This window comes from Diaphorina citri, unplaced genomic scaffold, assembly GCF_000475195.1.
Source record: "Diaphorina citri unplaced genomic scaffold, Diaci psyllid genome assembly version 1.1 scaffold4042, whole genome shotgun sequence".
NCBI lineage: Eukaryota > Metazoa > Arthropoda > Insecta > Hemiptera > Psyllidae > Diaphorina > Diaphorina citri.
In genome coordinates, this window is record NW_007381441.1 from 1 (window position 1) to 18,347 (window position 18,347).

At 37.9% G+C, this 18,347-nt stretch overlaps 2 protein-coding genes and 3 long non-coding RNA genes across 5 annotated transcripts in view; 3 read left to right on the plus strand and 2 right to left on the minus strand.

Annotated features, from left to right (window-relative positions):
• Positions 1-4,152: 4,152 nt before the first annotated feature.
• On the plus strand, positions 4,153-6,315 carry LOC103520765 (palmitoyltransferase Hip14-like; the record flags this gene model as incomplete). The annotated part of the gene is made up of 1 exon (XM_017448623.2): positions 4,153-6,315. A coding segment is annotated over one exon (1,686 nt), but the record flags the coding sequence as incomplete, so codon positions are not given.
• Positions 6,316-6,657: 342 nt separating this feature from the next.
• Positions 6,658-7,071, plus strand: LOC113472138. The gene is made up of 2 exons (XR_003394579.1): positions 6,658-6,767; positions 6,881-7,071. It is a non-coding gene; the product is annotated as an uncharacterized LOC113472138 (long non-coding RNA).
• Positions 7,072-7,716: 645 nt separating this feature from the next.
• Positions 7,717-8,297, minus strand: LOC113472137. The gene is made up of 2 exons (XR_003394578.1): positions 8,200-8,297; positions 7,717-7,996 (listed from the first exon to the last, which is right to left on the minus strand). It is a non-coding gene; the product is annotated as an uncharacterized LOC113472137 (long non-coding RNA).
• A 29-nt stretch (positions 8,298-8,326) lies between these two features.
• LOC103520766 overlaps positions 8,327-18,347 on the minus strand; it is a gene marked incomplete at its 5' end in the record, with an annotated part of 12,698 nt that continues 2,677 nt past the window's right edge. Inside the window, 2 exons of the mRNA XM_026831754.1 lie at positions 8,327-8,735; positions 9,802-10,027. Coding sequence (XP_026687555.1) covers positions 8,555-8,735; positions 9,802-10,027 — 407 coding nt within the window. The remainder of the gene's footprint in view (positions 8,736-9,801; positions 10,028-18,347) is intronic.
• Positions 10,300-12,528, plus strand: LOC113472139. Its single transcript, XR_003394580.1, has 3 exons — positions 10,300-10,545; positions 10,633-10,784; positions 12,106-12,528. It is a non-coding gene; the product is annotated as an uncharacterized LOC113472139 (long non-coding RNA).

The following is an 18,347-nucleotide window of genomic DNA, read 5'->3' on the forward strand; positions in this document are numbered from 1 at the left end:
ATCCCTATGAGGGTTCTTTCACCTTGAATTCTCTGGTTTTTGTGTTGATTATTCAATAATCTGGGAACCCACCTTTCACACACTTTGGAGTAACCTAAAAGAATTTTCAGGATGTTGGCAATCGACCTAAAGCTTATTTCAATATGTGGTGTAACAGGAAGCAAGATTTCATTTAGTGGTTAGCAGATTATCGGCATCAACTCAGTCTCCCCGCGTCACGAGGAGCGACCACTTCTGGGTTCGTCGTGGAGTTTCCCACGGCCTCCCAGGAAGTGTGTACGCTAACAACGGACCATCTGGTGCGACATTACAATTTCCCTTAACACATTCACCAATCGGCATCAACTCAGTCTCCCCGCGTCACGAGGAGCGACCACTTCTGGGTTCGTCGTGGAGTTTCCCACGGCCTCCCAGGAAGTGTGTGCGCTAACAACGGACCATCTGGTGCGACATTACAATTTCCTTTAACACATTCACCAGTTCAGCGTGAATTTGAGCTACGGAATTGGCCTAAGCACTCAAAAACCGCGTCACAACGTACTTCGGAGGTGGACGAAACGTTGATCGGCAAATACATTTCAAAGTAACACTACGTCAATACTAATTCATTAACCTGGAACATTTCACACAGTGGTACCAACATGTTATCTCACATGATCCATAAGTCGGAACGAAACGTTGATCGGCAAATACATTTCAAAGTAACACTACGTCACTACTAATTAACCTGGAACATTTCACACAGTGGTACCAACATGTTATCCCACATGATCCATAAGTCGGAAGTTTTCCAACCAGTACGGATTTTTTTTAGAAAAATAGGTGAAACTTACTTTTTGTACACCCCTCGTATGTAGCTAGTTTTGAATTAGTAAAATGGACCATAGGATTTTCCCTTTTTTTAACTTTGATCAACAAACTTGTGAAGCGAATGATCAAATTTTACTAAATACCTACCTAAGTCACCTTACACATTTAAAAGAGATAAAATTGAATTACTAAAACAAATGTATTCTAGGAGTCTTCTACTCGCCTACTAAATTCTAATTATCGTTGCTTGCAGAAATGTATACGTGTATTATGCTTTGTGGCTAAACAGTGACTCGGTGAATTTTGTTGTTAAACTTACTTAGAAGAGGGAGCTCCATATGCTAGATTGAGCTTCAGATATACATAATTAGCAAATGTACTTTGTTAAAATTGTTTACCGAACTTAATCTAAATATTCAAATTCTGATTGTCGTTTATTTACTTTCTATTTTTTAGTTACGATTTAGTTATTTTAAGCACACTTTTTTAGGTATAGATTTTTTGCATTCTTGTTAGGTTAATAGGTTTTCAATCCTATTCCATGTTCCAAGATTTTATTTTAATAATATTTATAATGATCAATGTACCTAATATTATGTGGTTCAGTATCTTGGATAGGCTTTGTAAATATCTCGTGTTCTGTTAACTCTTTTCTGTGAATTAAAAATATTTGAAAAAAAAGCGATAACTAAATTAATTTCCCTTTTCTTTATTAGCTACCTACATTATACGAGTGTTAAATTGCGAGTACCTATTTGTGAAAATAGATCAATATTCACCTTCTTTTCCACTTCAATAAAAAAAAAGACAAATCAATATAGTGGTTTACAAAGGTACAATGCCCACCAAGTTCGCCTGTTCTTACCTAATGAGAGAAAGAAATAACAACTCAGCGAATTATTTTATTATTAAAATTAAAAATGTACAGTTTTTTTTTATTGCAATTTAATATTTAAAATTTGCTGATGGCAGTTGTTTTGTGAACAAAAGAAATAAATTAATTTAAATATCACAATCGGTATTTTGTTTTAGGTCGTATGATTTGTGCACTCAATTCTTCCTGATCAAACCATGTATGGATCAAGTCAAATGAAAAACTCTTCCTTAGATACAAGTATTGTATGCCTAACTAACACGTAATCACAAAGACTGTGTCTGCTTAAGTTATTGTCCTGAATTCTAAAATGATTTCTAATCCACCAATCCTCTTTCACTATTAGACATGAGACTCGGTATTGTTTTTACAACGTCATTCCACACTAAATTTGATTTGGAAGGAGAAAATATGACAAGTTTATTTATTGTTGCCTCAGAAAGAAAATATTACATTTTCCTCATGCCTAGAAGATGTCTTTTAGAGTACACAACTCGTTTTTACAACAGACATTTAAACTACATTATTACCCTTGCAAATTCAACCAACAATAGTTAAAGTCGATCTTGGTTTCAAAATCTTCTATAAGAAGCAAAATAAATAAATATCTGTAGTCCTATAAGAAAAATAACAGATCTATTCATAACAGATCCTTACTGAATTGTCTGCCTGCTTTAGTTGAAAACACCAATTACCAGGCTGGGCCTTGAACTTCGTGAAAGTTAATAAAATAAACGTTATCTCTCTAAAATAAAGACATTCTTGTGGCACAATGCCCTTCCCCTGCCAGGGCATTTCAAACTCATAATAACAAGGTCCAATCTGTTTGTAATTCAGACTTGTAAGTGGTTATAACTTATCAATAGGACTATGGTAAAAACATATTGTCTAGGACTGTTATGGGTTCATTGAGTGCACTACAATATTCACAAGATCATGTGACAAGTTCTTTACTTCTTTAATCTTGTTTAAAACACATCGAAATTTCCGAACCGTCTTGAGTCACAGAAAGAATTTTTCGCTTTTCGTGCGACCTTTTTGTTCAGAAAGCTAATATGGTGTGCCTCCTAGTAAACTATCTTAAGCCTATGAAATCTTTCTAGGGACTCGATAATATTATAGTCGGGTTTTGAAGAAATTAATTTCTATGAGAAAGATTGAGGGCGAATATTTTTGAGTGTTTTGTGCATGGTTATCGAATTAAAAAAATAAAGAAGATGTCACATTAGAAATAAATAATGAGAACTCTTGATATTGGATCTCGGGTTTTTATCAACTCATCGATTATAAATAATTATGTTCATGATTGAAGATTTTCTAGTACTCGTACCTCTTAGACGAGGGAACTTATAAATATACAAGGCAATAAGGAAGCATTAGAAATCAGTCCATTTTCATAGCAAACTGACTCAATATTCTCGAGTTACATATTTTATGGTAAAATGGACCCCTGATGTGACCACTGGGCGTAGTCAACGCCCAGGGCGTTCTCTACCACCTAACCTTTAGAATCAGTTGACTCAATTTCTAAATTTCAACTATTGAACTTTCATCTCGTGCTAAATTTCCACTCCCTTCCTGAAAGTACCAACACCTATTTCCTTGTAGGTTTCTTTCGTAATAAGACCTTTGATGTGAGTCAGAGTAACTACTTCTTGTATGTTCTATTACCTTGAAACTTACAGAGGCTTATGAATCATGCAGTCCCTATTGTATTATGGTAAGACCAAATTGTAAACACAGTGGAGTTCTATGAGAAAGATTGAGGGCGAATATTTTCGAGTGTTTTGTGCATGGTTACCGAATTAAAAAAATAAAGAAGATGTCACATTAGAAATAAATAATGAGAACTCTTGATAGTGGATCTCGGGTTTTTATCAACTCATCGATTATAAATAATTATGTTCATGATTGAAAATTTTCTAGTAAGAACTCTTGATATTGGATCTCGGGTTTTTATCAACTCATCGATTATAAATAATTATGTTCATGATTGAAGATTTTCTAGTACTCGTACCTCTTAGATGAGGGAACTTATAAATATACAAGGCAATAAGGAAGCATTAGAAATCGGTCCATTTTCACAGCAAACTGACTCAATATTCTCGAGTTACATATTTCATGGTAAAATGGACCCCTGATGTGACCACTGGGCGTAGTCAACGCCCAGGCCGTTCTCTACCACCTAACCTTTTGAATCAGTTGACTCAATTTCTAAATTTCAACTATTGAACTTTCATCTCGTGCTAAATTTCCACTCCCTTCCTGAAAGTGCCAACACCTATTTCCTTGTAGGTGTATTCTGTTTTTCCTGCTAAAATCGTAGTCTCATGAGTTGATAAATCCCTAGCACCTCAACCAAGTTCCTCACTGGAAGAAAGGTACCCTGTAAGGGTGTCTGTCCCCCGTTTAGGATACCTTGGGTAGGTATTTTTCTTTCTTACCTTAAATATTTGTTTTCTTTCTAGGTTGAGGCAGGTCAAGATGTGAATGAACCTGACAGTGAAACTGTGACATTATTACACTGGGCAGCCATCAACAATAGAATAGAAATTATGAAGTATTTCATTAGCCAGGGTGCTATTGTGGATGCTATCGGAGGAGACCTACAAGCTACTCCATTGCATTGGGCTACAAGACAAGGTCATTTGGATAGTGTTGTACTTCTCATACAGCATGGGGCAGATCCTACACTCATGGATTCAGAAGGGTCTACATGCATTCATCAGGCTGCACAGTTTGGTCACACAAGAATAGTTGCTTACCTTGTAGCCAAAGGCATCAATGTAAATCTGCAGGATAGAAATGGCATGACAGCACTGATGTGGAGTGCCTATAAAGTGTTCAGTCTAGATCCAACAAGACTCCTCATAACATTTGGTGCTTCCACAACAATCCAAGACAAAATACATGGAAATGTAGCACTACATTGGGCTATCTATGCTAAGAACCATGTGGCCATAACCACTCTAGTCTCTCATACGTCTAGTCTAGAAATACCAAATGCCCAAGGCTTGACACCATTCATGTTATTGGAAGAAAATATAGGAGCTCCTTGGTTAGGAAAAGCCACTGTTGATAAGATTACTGAACTCAAAGATCATTACAATACACAGCAGAATATTATTCACAGGTTCAGTAAAAGTAAGACAACTCGCGCCAGATACATGTTTGCTTTACCTTTTGTGATGTTTGGTCTCATAGGTTTCATCTTCCAAGCACAGATAGCTTATATGGCTAAGCTAGCTCTATTTATTAGTTTGTACATAGTGATGCAAGTTATAGGGACTGTCATGTTTGATGAACGTCTTTTCAAGATTCTTCCCCTGCCTGTATATTTTGCTACAAAGTTCTGGATTTACATCACTTGGTTGTTCTGGATAACACCTGTTGTCAACTTTTTTGTGTCTCTCTTGTTCTTCTCTACCTCTGGTGTACTCTGGTATAACTTTATCAAGTGCTGGAAGGGAGACCCAGGTGTTATAACAGCTCCTCAGGATGAGAAGTTTCGTTATATTATAGAACTAGCTGAGCGTGGTACATTTGAACCTCTGTCATTCTGTAGCACATGTCTGGTGAGGAAACCTATTCGTTCCAAACATTGCTCAATATGTAACCGTTGTGTTGCCAAGTTTGATCATCATTGTCCCTGGGTAGGTAATTGTATCGGTGCTAAAAACCACAAGTACTTTGTTGGATACATTTCTTCCTTGTTGTTCATGTGTTGTTTTGTACTGTATGGTATTGCCAAGTACTGGAAGAGCAAGTGTCAGTTTCAACTTAGTCACGAGCGTGAGGTGATGTTTGTCGTATGGGATATGTTACAATGTGATGGCTGGGTTGGTTTTATTCTTCTCAATGCTTTCGTTCATGCTATTTGGATCACAGTGCTGCTATCTTGTCAATTATACCAAATTATCAGCCTTGGTATGACAACCAATGAACGAATGAATGCTAATCGGTATCATCACTTCATAGCAAATCCTCAAGGTCAATTCATAAGTCCATTCCATCGCGGTAGGCTACAGAATTTCGTGGACTTTACTGGTTGGTCTTGTTTTGGGTTATTTAAACCAGAACGAATTGATTGGATGAAGCGTTATGAAGTGTACACAGAACCTACTTCCTTGAGCGACAAGTATCAATTTGTTTAGATCTCAGGTGGCATGTCTCACAAGACCTTTGATGTGAGTCAGAGTAACTACTTCTTGTATGTTCTATTACCTTGAAACTTACAGAGGCTTATGAATCATGCAGTCCCTAAGTACCTATTGTATTATGGTAAGACCAAATTGTAAACACAGTGGAGGACGTAGGTTACCTACTCCTATCCACTTTCTTGGAAAATCTTTTATTTTCTAGTGGGTATTAAGGTACTTAACACAAACGTGGTGCTGCATAGGCCTGAGCTTAATATTCACGATTTATTAACCAAAGATGGAAATCTATATCATCTTTTTCAACTGAGAATAAAAGTATTTTTCTTCTGATGCTACTTAAGGTAGTACCAGCCGATTTTTTCTGCTTAACATGTTTTTTCTTGTACTGAATATTGTAAATAAGGTTTTCTACTTGGTAGTTGTATTCTTCTTTTAGCATAGTACCTATATCTGTTGAAGTCACTCCCCTCCTAAACATAGGTATTACTTACTAAATTTAAAAGGTAAAATAGTCAAGTGCTTCATCGCAGTTTTTATTTCGTAGTAATGAGACAAATGCTACATTGGACATTCGTGTGGGCCGTGTCGTGTACGAGATCCAGCTTAACATGTTTTTTCTTGTACTGAATATTGTAAATAAGGTTTTCTACTTGGTAGTTGTATTCTTCTTTTAGCATAGTACCTATATCTGTTGAAGTCACTCCCCTCCTAAACATAGGTATTACTTACTAAATTTAAAAGGTAAAATAGACAAGTGCTTCATCGCAGTTTTTATTTCGTAGTAATGAGACAAATGCTACATTGGACTTTCGTCGAGATCCATCCCATAGTATGTCCCTCATCAAGTGAACCAGGAGAAATAAAAGATACAATACTTCCTATTTGGGTGCTGGGTAAAAACCTAAATGTATTATTACAAGCAGGTTGCCTATCCATCCCATAGTATGTCCCTCTTCAAGTGAACCAGGAGAAATAAAAGATACAATACTTCCTATTTGGGTGCTGGGTAAAAACCTAAATGTATTATTACAAGCAGGTTGCCCATCCTTTGTGTGGGAAGAGGGAGCTATCTTGTCGCTTTTATCGATCCTTATACTCACTTTGTTTGTAGTACTGTTGTAATCTTTATTATTTAACTGTGATATAATTTTTATTTATTAATTTTATTTTGGTTTTATTTCTGACTTAAAAAAATTAGCATTAACAGCATGTAATATTTTATTGGGGCTAATATCTTATTGAATTTTATTTATACCCATTTACCTACATTGTCCAGTTTTAGTTTAAGTACTTCAAGGTAAATGGAAGCGAACGCTCGACTATTAATCTTTTTGGTTTGGTTAACTTTATTTTTACTTTCCTTAATCTATAATAAGGAAAGTAATGTATTACACATCTTAATGATCGAACATTGTCCAGTTTTAGTTTAAGTACTTCAAGGTAAATGGAAGCGAACGCTCTACTATTAATCTTTTTGGTTAGGTTAACTTTATTTTTACTTTCCTTAATCTATAATAAGGAAAGTAATGTATTACACATCTTAATGATCCTAATTATATTGTAGATTTAAGAAGTATACTATAGTAAAAGGGAAGTATTGTTTTCGGTCCGATTTTTGCATTTATAATTGCGTCAGTATTCTATATTTTTCTCAATATACGAGGGGTGTACAAAAAGTAAGTTTCAACTATTTTTCTTTTTTTAAGTAAAAAAGATGGAAAATTTTCAATGACATATTCGAATTCAGCAACATCTAGTCATTAATTGACATAACTTCCATTCAGATCAATGCATTTCTCATAGCAGGGCGTCATTTTTTTTTTTTTTTTTTTTTTTTTTTTTTTTTTTTTTTTTTTTTTTTTTAACTTGGGGTTTTTTTTTTTTTTTTTTTTTTTTTTTTTTTTTTTTTCCAGACCTACCTCATAGGTCTTTCCGTCCCACCTCGGATAGAAAAGTTTCAATTTCTCTCTTCAAGTCTTCGCCTGTTGTTAAGGGTTTGTCAGACCAATGCTTCAAATGGAGGGTGAAAGGAAGAAATGTAAAGGGGAAAACGATGAAATCATCCTCATCTTCCCTATTGATCCCTATGAGGGTTCTTTCACCTTGAATTCTCTGGTTTTTGTGTTGATTATTCAATAATCTGGGAACCCACCTTTCACACACTTTGGTCTTCGCCTGTTGTTAAGGGTTTGTCAGACCAAGTCAGACCAATGCTTCAAATGGAGGGAGAAAGGAAGAAATGTAAAGGGGAAAACGATGAAATCATCCTCATCTTCCCTATTCATCCCTATGAGGGTTCTTTCACCTTGAATTCTCTGGTTTTTGTGTTGATTATTCAATAATCTGGGAACCCACCTTTCACACACTTCGGAGTAACCTAAAAGAATTTTCAGGATGTTGGCAATCGACCTAAAGCTTATTTCAATATGTGGTGTAACAGGAAGCAAGACTTCATTTAGAATCAATAAAACGAACAATAGAGAAGTACCTAAAGGTACTGATTTTATTACGAGACGATTCTTCGTCTTTATGTGTACGGGAAGAGGGGCCGATTTTATCGATCGATGCATCACAATCATGACCTTACGTCATTAGGTGCTCTATTACCTACTGTCAAACTGTTTTGACTTGGCGGGGCGGGCCGCAGTTTACCACCTTGGAAATTGCGAAAGAGTAGGTACGCGTTCACTTTCAGCACTTCTCTTAACAATCACTTAAAAGCTGGTGGTCGAACGTTCGAAACCTGGTCAGATTCACTTACAGCCAAGAAAGGCGCTCTCATGCCTCGAATGTCGTCCAGTCTAACTCCTCCATAGGCGGCCAGGATTTCCCGTTGCCCAGCAATTTCCCGGGTCCATTTCTTCTGCGAGAACTGTTCGCCGAAACTATGCCTGTGGGGTGGGAAATATAAGTTGGGTGAGTGGTTTTCCATGAATTAGGTACCTACATCTACTAGGTAGGTACTTATTACCTTATTTTAAGGTTTTTTTTTTTAGGCTACAGACAGCGGGTGTAACGAAGGAAACGAAGGTGGCGTAATCGCGGTTGAGAAATTGAGTACCTCTTACACATAATTAGGTACCTACATATACTAGGTAGGTACTTATTACCCTATTTTAAGGGTTTTTTTAAGGCTACAGACAGCGGGTGTAACGAAGGTGACGTAATCGCGGTTGAGAAATTGAGTACCTCTCACACAATACATTGTGTTTTACTTTTATTTACCACTCTTCTGTCGATCTTGTTACTTTGAACCGTGACGATCTTAACCTAATACCGTCACACCCTGTAAACACCCGTTCCCACTTGTCGCGGTCGTTCGGAAAAAAAAGAAAAAAAAACGTGTCGTTTGTAGTGGGAACACTCATTCAAATTACATTGCCTTCAGGACATTCGGAAAAAAATCGGATGAAACCCAAGACAAATGGGAACGGGTTCCCTAATACCGTCACACCCTGTAAACACCCGTTCCTACTTGTCGTTCGGAAAAAAAAAAAGAAAAAAAAAAAACGTGCCGTGTGTAGTGGGAACACTCATTCAAATTACATTGCCTTCAGGACATTCGGAAAAAAATCGGATGAAACCCAAGACAAATGGGAACGGGTTCTAAGCTTAAAACCCTACTTACGAGATTGTGTGGGAAGCCATTTCGTGTCCGTTGGCATAAAGGTTCTGCACTTGACTGTAGTCGGTCCATTCGCAATACATTGTGTTTTACTTTTATTTACCACTCTTCTGTCGATCTTGTTACTTTGAACCGTGACAATCTTAACCTAATACCGTCACACCCTGTAAACACCCGTTCCTACTTGTCGTTCGGAAAAAAAAAGAAAAAAAAACGTGTCGTGTGTAGTGGGAACACTCATTCAAATTACATTGCCTTCAGGACATTCGGAAAAAAAATCGGATGAAACCCAAGACAAATGGGAACGGGTTCTAAGCTTAAACCCTACTTACGAGATTGTGTGGGAAGCCATTTCGTGTCCGTTGGCATAAAGGTTCTGCACTTGACTGTAGTCGGTCCATTCGTGAGACACGTAGAATGTAGCTGAGATAGGACATCCATTGGGATTCGTGCGACCTTTTTCGAACAGATCCGCGTACAAGCCTTTGTTCAGGTCGTTGACAGAGTCGTCAAATGTCAGCAAAACGATTTGGGGAGTTTCTTCCACAGGCAGATCCCCTGAAATTCGAATTAGTTAAATCGTTAGTCATTTCAGGTAGATTTCCAATTTCCTATCCCCTGATGAAATCATCATTTCACTCATTTCTTTTACCTAACATGATTCATGAGAGCAACGATGACCTTCGGACCCTGTATATCGGCAACGAAAAATTAGTGGACGTGCAAACGCGCCCTTATCGCCAACGAGTAAAATGTCGGTAAAATTTGAATCCATCATGGCGCGGTTTCAAGTTTTTTCAAATTTTCTTATCTTTTTTTTTAATCGATCATCAAGACTCTATGTTCATCAAGCCCCAGCTGAAGTGGATATTGTGCAGTTACATGTGACCGCTATACAAAAACCTGTTCATCATCTTCAAAAAATATTATTATTAATCAGTTTTTTGTTATCACTGATCACTGGTGTTAAGCAACGTTGTTTGTGATTGGTATTTGGATAGATGATAATCTGGACTGCTGGCTTTTCCCGGTCCCACCCAGACTGAGGACTGAGTGAAGTAAAAGCAATGAGGTAGGTAAGTACTTGAGAACTTTTTGTCAGTCTTTATAGAACTTTAATTTCTAGTTCTATGCACCAATAAACCCATAAATTTTCTTTTCAGTAACAATTTCAAGGAGCAATGACAGTGATAAGGGGTTAACCTTAGAGAATCTCAACCCAAAGGAGCTTTCGATTTCGTGCTGGCCCAAAACCCCAGCAGAACAGAATCATGAAATTTCTCAAAAGACAAATGCTGAACACTGTTGACTGTTGGTGAGCTCATTACCCACATCTTTTACTTTATCTTACTTGACTTACTTCTCGAAGTGTTTTTCTTTCTAGTATTCTGAAATATCTAACTAGTTGTTATGGTTCAAATTTCATATAGGAAAAGACATTGCTTCAATCTCTGATCCTTGCAAATTCTTGAAATCCTGTTCTGAACATTGTTACCTAAGTACTTATGATACTTTAGAGATACCTATATTTTGTGGCCTAGTAAGTCTGGCTTGATCACTTCATGAAATGAAAAGCAAAGGTAGCTTACCTGGAACGTCCTTTCCACCACAGTAGCAGTCTGGTAGTAGACAAACATCTTTCCTACACTTAGCAGCTGTTTTGTCTGGAAGTTGGGTGAGTGGTTTTCCATGAATTAGGTACCTACATCTACTAGGTAGGTACTTATTACCCTATTTTAAGGGTTTTTTAAGGCTACAGACAGCGGGTGTAACGAAGGACACGAAGGTGACGTAATCGCGGTTGAGAAATTGAGTACCTCTTACACAATGCATTGTGTTTTACTTTTATTTACCACTCTTCTGTCGAACTTGTTACTTTGAACCGTGACGATCTTAACCTAATACCGTCACACCCTGTAAACACCCGTTCCTACTGGTCGTTCGGAAAAAAAAAGAAAAAAAAAAACGTCGGGTAGACAGATTCAGGTCTAGAAAAAAAGTCATTAAAATAAAAGTTATAGTAACAGTCCTACAAGCTACCTAATAATACTTAGCTATAATTTGAATTTACAAATTGATTAATGTACCTACCTACTTCTACTTACCTAGATTTTTGTTTGTTTGAAGCAGACCTAGAAGCAGAACCAAACAAAGTCATTGTTTGGACCTTTTAACTAGGTATGACAGTATGTTGTAGGTCTTTCATTACTCACCTGGAAGGAGGGAATTTGTAGATGTCAATGGCTTCTGAAGCTGCTGCCTTTGCTACAATGGATTGAGATGGTTTTAAAGTGGGTCTTGATCTGGATCTGAAAAAGAAAAACGGAATTTATATATTACTTTTTGGGTTCCATTTTAAGCCAAGCTCTGTCAATCTTTTCCTTTCCTCTATTCATCTTGTTACCTAATTTATACCAAAGTTCCTTTAACTTGTGCACTTTTACATACTGACATAACTCTATTCTTTCAAAGTAAATATGTACTTAATACTTGTGTATAATGTACCAACTTGGGTAAAGAGTTACCTAGTTTCTATCACCAGCATGAAATTTCAAACAAAATCTTATGGTTGGGTACTAAGTACCATGCATTATTGACATATAATTATACTTACCCTGGTTTGTCTCCTCTTTCAGCATCAGGGCTTGCAGTGGTGTAAGTGGCACTTCCTCTTACTCTACCACGACTGCTGAAAACATTTCAAATGGATTATTTCTTGCAAGAAGATTGTCAGGAGGCTACTAACTTCAACCCCCATCAGGTACCTAATCATATATAATATTCAGGTAGGTAGTAACACCTTATGTAATGCCTGTTCCAAATAAGTAAAGTGCTGAAAAAGCACATAAGCTTTCAATTGATTGCCTATGAGGATCATTGTGGGTTTGAATCCCAACTGTGGCATGGAATTTTCTCCATAATAATTTAGAAATTTAACCATGATAGTAGAGCTTAGATCTTGGACTAAATACTCAATTGGGTAGATAAGAAAGCACAGATGTTGAATTTGGGGGGATACATGTCAGTTTTTGGGCCCCTCACCTACTTACTTACATGTAGTGTTCCAACTCAGATTGCTTACATTTTTTTTACTTTCTATTATTTCCATTGTACTTACAATACTTACATACTTACCCTTATAGTTACCACCACCCATTAAATCTATGGATAAGTTAGAAAAATATTAGGTAGTTAAATACTAAACTTAATAAACACAACAGCAAAGCAAGCACTAAATCGCTACCTGTAGGTGTCCCAGGGTTTATTTATTTTATTTTTTTGTTTTATTATTATTATTTTTTTTTTTTCAAAAAGATTCTGCTTTAGGGAAATACTGGAACTAGAGTTAATCTTTCCCTACAAAATTTCATCCCATAACAAAAGTTGTTAGCTATACTATACAGGGTGTTCAAATTAAAAATGCCCAATAGGAATGTACATGAAAGTCGTGTGATGTTCACACCAGATTGATTTTTAAGTACTTCGCGTCGTGCAGAAGAGAGAGATGAAAGTTCTAACTGTAGAAAGATTCCTTGCCCAAAGTAGACATTTTATTAATGACAAATTTAATAATTGTGTACTCCGAAACGTTTATAATAGGTATGGTTGAGTACATTTTCTTTGTGGCTATTTAAAGTTAACACCCTGAATGTACTTGGAAGAAAAGACAACACCTTGATACAATTGCAATACTATTTAAATAAAATTTTCAACACAAGATGTGATTTTCATAAACCACTTTACTTTTAAAATTATTACAAGGAGGTATGTTTATATCCAGCACCCATTGCACCATTTATAGCCCAAATTGAACACATTCAATCCATTCATGCAAATAAACCACCGTAAGACATTTTATAGCATCATAAAGCTCATGTTAGCAGTAAAAGAAAAGAAGTACAGGAAAATGTGTGAGTGAACTTAATCAAAAATCTGCTTTTAATTTTCTGTAGATGCTCCTGACTAGGGACTTCTTTTTACTTACATACCTCTCCACATAATCCACATTATGTAGAACTTGGTAGCAAAATGATTGAACAGATTGCTTGCAAGTGAGAGAATAAAATCAATGTTATATTCCAACCAAGAATGTAACTTGATTCTTACTTGTTTTGGAGATCCAGTCTTATTGATGACATAGAATTCCTTGGGTAGGTATTTTTCTTTCTTACCTTAAATATTTGTTTTCTTTCTAGGTTGAGGCAGGTCAAGATGTGAATGAACCTGACAGTGATATTTTTCTTTCTTACCTTAAATATTTGTTTTCTTTCTAGGTTGAGGCAGGTCAAGATGTGAATGAACCTGACAGTGAAACTGTGACATTATTACACTGGGCAGCCATCAACAATAGAATAGAAATTATGAAGTATTTCATTAGCCAGGGTGCTATTGTGGATGCTATCGGAGGAGACCTACAAGCTACTCCATTGCATTGGGCTACAAGACAAGGTCATTTGGATAGTGTTGTACTTCTCATACAGCATGGGGCAGATCCTACACTCATGGATTCAGAAGGGTCTACATGCATTCATCAGGCTGCACAGTTTGGTCACACAAGAATAGTTGCTTACCTTGTAGCCAAAGGCATCAATGTAAATCTGCAGGATAGAAATGGCATGACAGCACTGATGTGGAGTGCCTATAAAGTGTTCAGTCTAGATCCAACAAGACTCCTCATAACATTTGGTGCTTCCACAACAATCCAAGACAAAATACATGGAAATGTAGCACTACATTGGGCTATCTATGCTAAGAACCATGTGGCCATAACCACTCTAGTCTCTCATACGTCTAGTCTAGAAATACCAAATGCCCAAGGCTTGACACCATTCATGTTATTGGAAGAAAATATAGGAGCTCCTTGGTTAGGAAAAGCCACTGTTGATAAGATTACTGAACTCAAAGATCATTACAATACACAGCAGAATATTATTCACAGGTTCAGTAAAAGTAAGACAACTCGCGCCAGATACATGTTTGCTTTACCTTTTGTGATGTTTGGTCTCATAGGTTTCATCTTCCAAGCACAGATAGCTTATATGGCTAAGCTAGCTCTATTTATTAGTTTGTACATAGTGATGCAAGTTATAGGGACTGTCATGTTTGATGAACGTCTTTTCAAGATTCTTCCCCTGCCTGTATATTTTGCTACAAAGTTCTGGATTTACATCACTTGGTTGTTCTGGATAACACCTGTTGTCAACTTTTTTGTGTCTCTCTTGTTCTTCTCTACCTCTGGTGTACTCTGGTATAACTTTATCAAGTGCTGGAAGGGAGACCCAGGTGTTATAACAGCTCCTCAGGATGAGAAGTTTCGTTATATTATAGAACTAGCTGAGCGTGGTACATTTGAACCTCTGTCATTCTGTAGCACATGTCTGGTGAGGAAACCTATTCGTTCCAAACATTGCTCAATATGTAACCGTTGTGTTGCCAAGTTGATAAATCCCTAGCACCTCAACCAAGTTCCTCACTGGAAGAAAGGTACCCTGTAAGGGTGTCTGTCCCCCGTTTAGGATTAATAAATCCCTAGCACCTCAACCAAGTTCCTCACTGGAAGAAAGGTACCCTGTAAGGGTGTCTGTCCCCCGTTTAGGATTCGTTTACAATTTCATTGTCCACTCTGCTTCCCTTGACTCCACTCAGTCCCGTCCAAGGGTAGACATCGGGACAAGGCTGACACGTTCTCATGTATCTCACGCCTGACTTGTGCCACAGGTTGCATACCTTGGGGTTGTTGCACTTCTTGGGCCTTTCCTGAAAAAATTAAAGTTTAGTGTCACTACTCATGACTGTGACCGTGATGAGCTTCGCGCTTCTAAAGAGTATCGCGGTCAAACTTTCTTGACTAAAATTAAAGTTTAGTGTCACTACTCATGACTGTGACCGTGATGAGCTTCGCGCTTCTAAAGAGTATCGCGGTCAAACTTTCTTGACTTTTAATAAGAAAATATAGGTTTACTCACCAAACAGTCCGTAGAAAGCATAAAAAATGGAAAATTCTGGCGAAGGCTCCTGCTCACTCAAAATTTCATGACTGACTGATTTGAAACATCAAAAACCAAAACATAAACATTGAGTATTGGCGCCAAACTTCACACAACTAAAGAAAACAATGCTACCATAAAGTTTAGTGTCACTACTCATGACTGACCGTGATGAGCTTCGCGCTTCTAAAGAGTATCGCGGTCAAACTTTCTTGACTTGGCGGGGCGGAAGCAGATGAAACTATGCCCAACACAAACAGATAGGTAGCTCTACTTACTTCTTGCTTAGGTAGTCCGTGCATAATAATTATGTGCCTACAGCGATATTTGTTTCCTCGTGTCTTGGGCCAGCCACTCACTATCAGGTATACCTGATCAGGTCCGCCTGTCAGGTCTACCTGATAGTGAGTGGCTGGCCTATGATTTTGCTCCTTTCCCCCAGACTTTGATTTCCTTGTTTCTCGTAACTCAAACATCATGCCTTTTTGGAATGAACTCTCTGATGATAGAGTTAGAGGTGTTTCACTCCCAGAGGAAAAGTTGTACTTACTGGATAGTCACACATGAATGGTTGGAAAGAGTTGAGTCGGTTGATGGGTGTGGGATCTCTCACCCACTGGAGAGCCTGCCAGTTGGTTACAAGCCAGACTTCTGGCATGGCGACTATGGTATCGATGAAATTGATGAAACCCTCCTTGTGATGAGGCTGCGTGAACCACGCGGCATGGTAGTACAGACCGAATGGTGCTCTGAGGGGACAAAATGTTTCAACGGATTAATATCTGGTGTTCTCGTGTTGGTCTAGCAATTAAAGGACTTACTTGACTTGATTTCTTTCGTCCCTTTGATTTCTTTCGTCCCTTGGGGGACATAGGGCTGCAACAAATGCTCTCCATCTCACTCGATTTTGCGCCATTTGTGTGACTTCGCTCCTGCAATGTCCTTCTTCTTCACTTTCTTTCTCTATGGTTTTCTTCAATTTCTTTGTCTATGGTTCTTTTTTTCCTCCCCTGCGGATTCCAGTCAAGTCTTGGCGGGTTATAACCCTACTTACGAGATTGTGTGGGAAGCCATTTCGTGTCCGTTGGCATAAAGGTTCTGCACTTGACTGTAGTCGGTCCATTCGAAAGAGTTGAGTCGGTTGATGGGTGTGGGATCTCTCACCCACTGGAGAGCCTGCCAGTTGGTTACAAGCCAGACTTCTGGCATGGCGACTATGGTATCGATGAAATTGATGAAACCCTCCTTGTGATGAGGCTGCGTGAACCACGCGGCATGGTAGTACAGACCGAATGGTGCTCTGAGGGGACAAAATGTTCCAACGGATTAATATCTGGTGTTCTCGTGTTGGTCTAGCAATTAAAGGACTTACTTGACTTGATTTCTTTCGTCCCTTGGGGGACATAGGGCTGCAACAAATGCTCTCCATCTCACTCGATTTTGCGCCATTTGTGTGACTTCGCTCGTTAATATCTGGTGTTCTCGTGTTGGTCTAGCAATTAAAGGACTTACTTGACTTGATTTCTTTCGTCCCTTGGGGGACAAAGGGCTGCAACAAATGCTCTCCATCTCACTCGATTTTGCGCCATTTGTGTGACTTCGCTCCAGCAATTCCCTTCTTCTTCAATTTCTTTCTCTATGGTTTTCTTCAATTTCTTTGTCTATGGTTCTTTTTTTCCTCCCCTGCGGATTCCAGTCAAGTCTTGGCGGGTTATGTATTACCTAGGTTTAACTGCAGTCATGTATCAGGTACTGTCGTGAGTTAGTCAATCATATCGTCAAGTTGTCGAAGTGTCCAAAGGTGATACCAAGTAGTCTTGAAAAATTAGTAGGTTAGGTAAGTAAGTACGTTCAATCATTTTCCATAGAGATATCTTCAGTCACTCCATATTCTATGTTTTTCCAGTTATGTAGATCTTTAGTCGCATTGGTTCATTGTGGATATAGTTTTGGGTACGCTGTGTCTCAACAGTTTTTTGTGCCTTCGATAGTCTCAGGTTTAGACTGTTAAGAGTTGGTTTCAAGTCAGGGTCAGTCTTTGTTGGAAGCATTTTCAAGCAAATAACATTGAAAACATTAATAAGTACAAATAATATCGTACCTTACGAGCGGTTTTTCATTGCACTCAGACCCTACACATTTCTCATCATCTGCCCGTGGGGGAGCTTGAGTTCTCACAGGTTCTGGCTTGGCTCTAACTGTAGTGGTTGTAGGTTGTTTGGTGGGAGGAGGAGAGGAAGAAGGTGGAGGTGGTGGTAGTGTTGGTGGGTTTGGTTTACTAACAGGCGCTTCTTCTTCGTACTCTTCAAAATCATCATAATAATATTCATCAGAGTCATCAGATGTGACGTTGTTGTAGCTCACGCTGTCTACAAAATTGTCTTTTATAACTTCAGCTGGTTTCGATCCTCTGAATCTTGTGGACTCAACAGGGAATCTCATCGTAGTGGGATCTACAAATCTGTTTGCTTCTGGTGTTCTACTCAAACTGTTTCTTTGTAAATTTTGTTCGAGAACGCGGGCACGGTCTGCCGTAACTTTGACTTGATTGGCTCTTATCTGTTGCTCTTTGAAATCTCGGCTTGAAGTTGGGACAGGTGTTGTTGATCTGATTTGTTGTCTATAGGTTGAAGATTTGATTTCATTGTTGTTAATGTTTGTGATTTGCTTGATGTAATTGTATGGCGTGTACGGAGTTGTGTTTGGTCTGGGCGTACTTGGTATTGTAGATTTCACTTGGGAGAGTGTTGAAAATTTATTGTTGGAAATTGATTCTCTGTTCACATCTTCTGAAGTTATTTGTTTGTTAGCAACATTGAACTTCCATGGTTTGACATCACTATTTTGTTTGATTGGTAACTGGATTGTTGGTTTGATGAATTGATTAGGAG